Source organism: Triticum dicoccoides, chromosome 3A (genome assembly GCF_002162155.2).
Source record: "Triticum dicoccoides isolate Atlit2015 ecotype Zavitan chromosome 3A, WEW_v2.0, whole genome shotgun sequence".
Classification (NCBI taxonomy): Eukaryota; Viridiplantae; Streptophyta; class Magnoliopsida; order Poales; family Poaceae; genus Triticum; species Triticum dicoccoides.
The window spans coordinates 15,766,601-15,770,133 of NC_041384.1; the positions used below are offsets into that span (position 1 = coordinate 15,766,601).

At 52.6% G+C, this 3,533-nt stretch overlaps 1 protein-coding gene across 1 annotated transcript; it reads left to right on the plus strand.

The window, feature by feature from the left end:
* The first annotated feature begins 2,033 nt into the window (after nucleotides 1–2,033).
* LOC119271738 (putative E3 ubiquitin-protein ligase SINA-like 9) lies at nucleotides 2,034–3,271 on the plus strand. The gene is made up of 2 exons (XM_037553447.1): nucleotides 2,034–2,333; nucleotides 2,415–3,271. The coding sequence occupies exons 1-2, from the start codon at nucleotides 2,034–2,036 to the stop codon at nucleotides 3,174–3,176; spliced, it is 1,062 nt and encodes a 353-aa protein (XP_037409344.1). The 3' UTR covers nucleotides 3,177–3,271.
* Nucleotides 3,272–3,533: the final 262 nt, after the last annotated feature.

Below are 3,533 nucleotides of genomic sequence, written 5' to 3' on the forward strand. Positions count from 1 at the left end.
CAACAAAAGGTTGGATGGTACAGGTTTCTCAACTACTCCCTCATAGTAAAAAGGGAGATCACGAAAAAAAACAGGTTCAAATTGTTGAGACGATTTCAACTCCAAGAATACAAGCTTTCCACCAATTTCAAGGGTCACTAGCCAACATTTTAAAGCAAAGAGAAAACCAAGAACCAAGCCCACCCTTGCCTATTTCGGGACGTGCTACAAAACATCGAGCATCGTGAATATGTGCAGAGGGAACGGGGGGCACGTGGTACGCTATAAATTAGCCTACCTTAGCGATCACCTTGCAAATACAAACTTTAAATTATCTATATTTCAAAATTGTAATTTGATCTGGTTAGCACGAAAGAGAAAGTTTCAAAAATTGCGGAAAAAAACGCAATAGGAGTTTCGTTTTGCTGACAATATTCTGCTTGGAAACTTAAAATACATTGAAGTAATTAAAATGGGCAAATTGTCATGTTGGGTACATCATCAACAAAAAATTACTAGTTGAATGTTCTGAAGCGTGCCTTGCCACCACATGATCCATTTCCTACCATTTCACCGTTGGGTTTTATCCGTGTGGTGTTGATAGGATTAGCACATTGTGCATATCAACACGTTTTTATCTAGAATCTATATACGACACAATGTGTAATTTCAGACCGACTGAATCACAAGTAATGACTCACTCGCAAAGAGTCATTGACTTTCCACTAAAGTTGGGAAGGAGATTGAAATTGAGAAAAAACATGAAGTGTCGTGGTAGGACAAAAATCGACGTCGACAATAGAATTTTGAATTATACACGAGTTCGCTCAACGACGAGTAATTTCTTGCCAATTGAATCAAGAGTAACGGCTCACGCGCCAAAGAGTGATTAACTTTCCTCTAAACATAGGAAGGGGGCTGAAACCAGAAGAAAAAAACGTGGTGCTTCGTGCTAGGTCAATCTATCGACCACGGCATTTGATTTTCAAACTATACATGAGTTTGCTCTGCGACGAGCCATTTCTTGCCAATTGAATCAAGAGTAACGGCTCACGTGCCAAAGAGTCATTAACTTTCCTCCAAACTTAGGAAGGGGGCTGAAATCGGAAGAAGGAAAACGTGATGCTTCGGGGTAGGTCAATCTGTCGACCGCGGCATTAGATTTTCAAACTATACACTAGTTTGTTGTGCGACCAGCCATTTCTTGCCAATTGAATCACGAGTAACGGCTCACGCGCAAAGAGTCATTAACTCCCCCATAAAGTTAGGAAGGGGGTGGAAATCAAAGGAAAAAATGGTGTGTCGAGGAAGGTTAAACCATCGACCGTGGCATTACATTTCAAAAGTATACACAAGTCTGCCCCACAACAAGTGATTTCTTGCCGACGAACCACGTGTAATGGCTGGCTCATGTGCAAAGAATCATTTACTTCCCTCCAGAGATGGGAACGGGCGTCAAAACTAGAAATGTGGCGGATGGGGGTAGGTAATAAAATCGACTACGACATTCGATTTTCAAATTGTACACGAATTCGCTCCGCGTTCGTCTTACAAACCCGGACGGAGGGAGTAGCAACACGTGGGTTGTGCCGCGTTTCGTCCAGCTAAGCGATTGATGACTATCTAAACTTAGGGGTTATCACAGCTCCCCTTCCGTTATAGAACCCGTTTCTTGCCGTTTGATCGGACGTCGTATGCTCGACGGTCATATCTTAATGGGCGCCTTATATTTTGGAGTCATGCTATGCACACGATAAAATCAGGACGATTCACGGAAGATGGTTAAATCAGGCCGTACATGCGTATGAGTGAAAGAACCCATGACGCTGGATTTACATATCGTGCACACGTCGAGCAGCTTCGTATATTTTGGGAAGGAGGGAGTACTGTACAAGTATAGTACTAGCAAGACGGGCAGCAGAGGCACGGTGCAGTCTCTCGTAGCGGAAGCCGTTCCACTGTACTCCACTGCGTGCCCGTCCGTGCAAACCGGTGGGATCTTGTTGGGGGCGTGAGCTCGGTCGCAGGGGGTAGTTAGTTGGATCGAGGGAGACATGGCCGGGCAGGACAAGAGGTGTTTGCCCTTGATGCCGGCGTGCAACGGCGAGCACGGCGGCAAGAAGGCGCGGCACCAGGCCCTGGTGCCCGTGGTGAAGCAGGAGCCGCGGCAGGAGGCGGAGGAGGAGGAGTGGGAGGAGGGGGAGCTGACGTCCCATGGCGGCAGCCCGGGAGCGGCGGAGGCCCTGGTGGGGGCGGCGCCCGCGCCCGCGCCGCCGCAGATCGACGTGAGGATGGACATGGCGCTGCTCCACTGCCAGGCCTGCTTCCTCCCCCTCAAGCCCCGCGTGTTCAAGGTACGCCATGGCATGCATATATAGATTTGTTTCCAGATTATTACTACAACACATGAACAATCTTGCCGTTGCCGATCGCAGTGCGAGGCCGGGCACGTGGTGTGCGGCTACTGCCGCGGCGCGCACGGCGAGGCCTGCGGCCGCGCCGACACGCACTGCCCCGAGCTGGACGCCGTGGTGGGCGGCACCAAGGTGCCGTGCGCGTACCGGGACTTCGGCTGCGACCGGTTCCTCGTGTACCACGGCGCCGCGGAGCACAAGCGCGCGTGCCCGTGGATGCCCTGCTCCTGCCCGCAGCCCGGCTGCGCCTTCCTCGGCCCCCCGGCGGCGCTCCTCGACCACTGCTCCGCCGAGCACTCCCGGCCCATCATCCAGGTGCGCTACGGCCGGCCCTGGACGCTCAGCCTGCCGCTGGCGCAGCGCTGGCACGTGGTGGTCGGGCAGGAGGACCGGAGCGTCTTCCTCGTCTCCCTGGCCGACCTGGGCGTGGCGGCCACCGCGGTGTCGCTGCTCTGCGTCAGGTCCGACGGCGCCGTCGCGCTGCCCGCGGCGCCCCACTTCTGGTGCAAGCTCTCGGTGGAGCACCCGCGCGGCGACAAGGACGAGATGATCATGATGGCTTCGGCCGTGAGCAGCAGCCCCCTGTCCGCCGGCCTGCCGGTGCCCGGCCAGGGGATGTTCTTGGCGGTGCCGCACTTGTTGATGTCCGGCGACGTGCTTGCCATCAGCGTCCGCATTGATCAGCTCCAGCCTCCTCCTCCTGCCTCCACTGCTGTCGCGGGCAGGGCACCAGCGCCAGCAGCACCAGCCCATGCTAGGACAACAACCAGGAGGCTCCAATGACCACTCTGCTCTTCTTCTTGATGATGTTGTGTATGTTTTGGATTTAAATGGCATGTTAGCAGTACGTATGCGTTTGTGTAGGCCGCTAGGGCATGTTTGGCCTGTGTCCAAAACCAATCATGTCAATTTTTAAAAATTCAAAACCAGAAAAGTTTTTTTTTCTCGAATACGCACAAGCATGCGTATCATATATTCATAGAAGAAGAGCCTAGACGGCTGATACAACGCCTTTCGGCAATGTGCCACCCCGAGAGGTTAACACCCACAACCACCATGACAACATCAGCAACTAACACCCTTGCCCAAACTCAAGCCAAACAATGGCGAAAAGTACGGACACAGAGCACACAGGTCGCG

What these genes read in the sequence shown, in the direction of transcription:
- LOC119271738 (XM_037553447.1), top strand. Translation starts at nt 2,034, where the DNA reads ATGGCCGGGCAGGACAAGAGGTGTTTGCCCTTGATGCCGGCGTGCAAC. An exon ending in TCAAGCCCCGCGTGTTCAAG is followed by an intron (nt 2,334 to 2,414) that starts GTACGCCATGGC and finishes TGCCGATCGCAG; the next exon opens with TGCGAGGCCGGGCACGTGGT.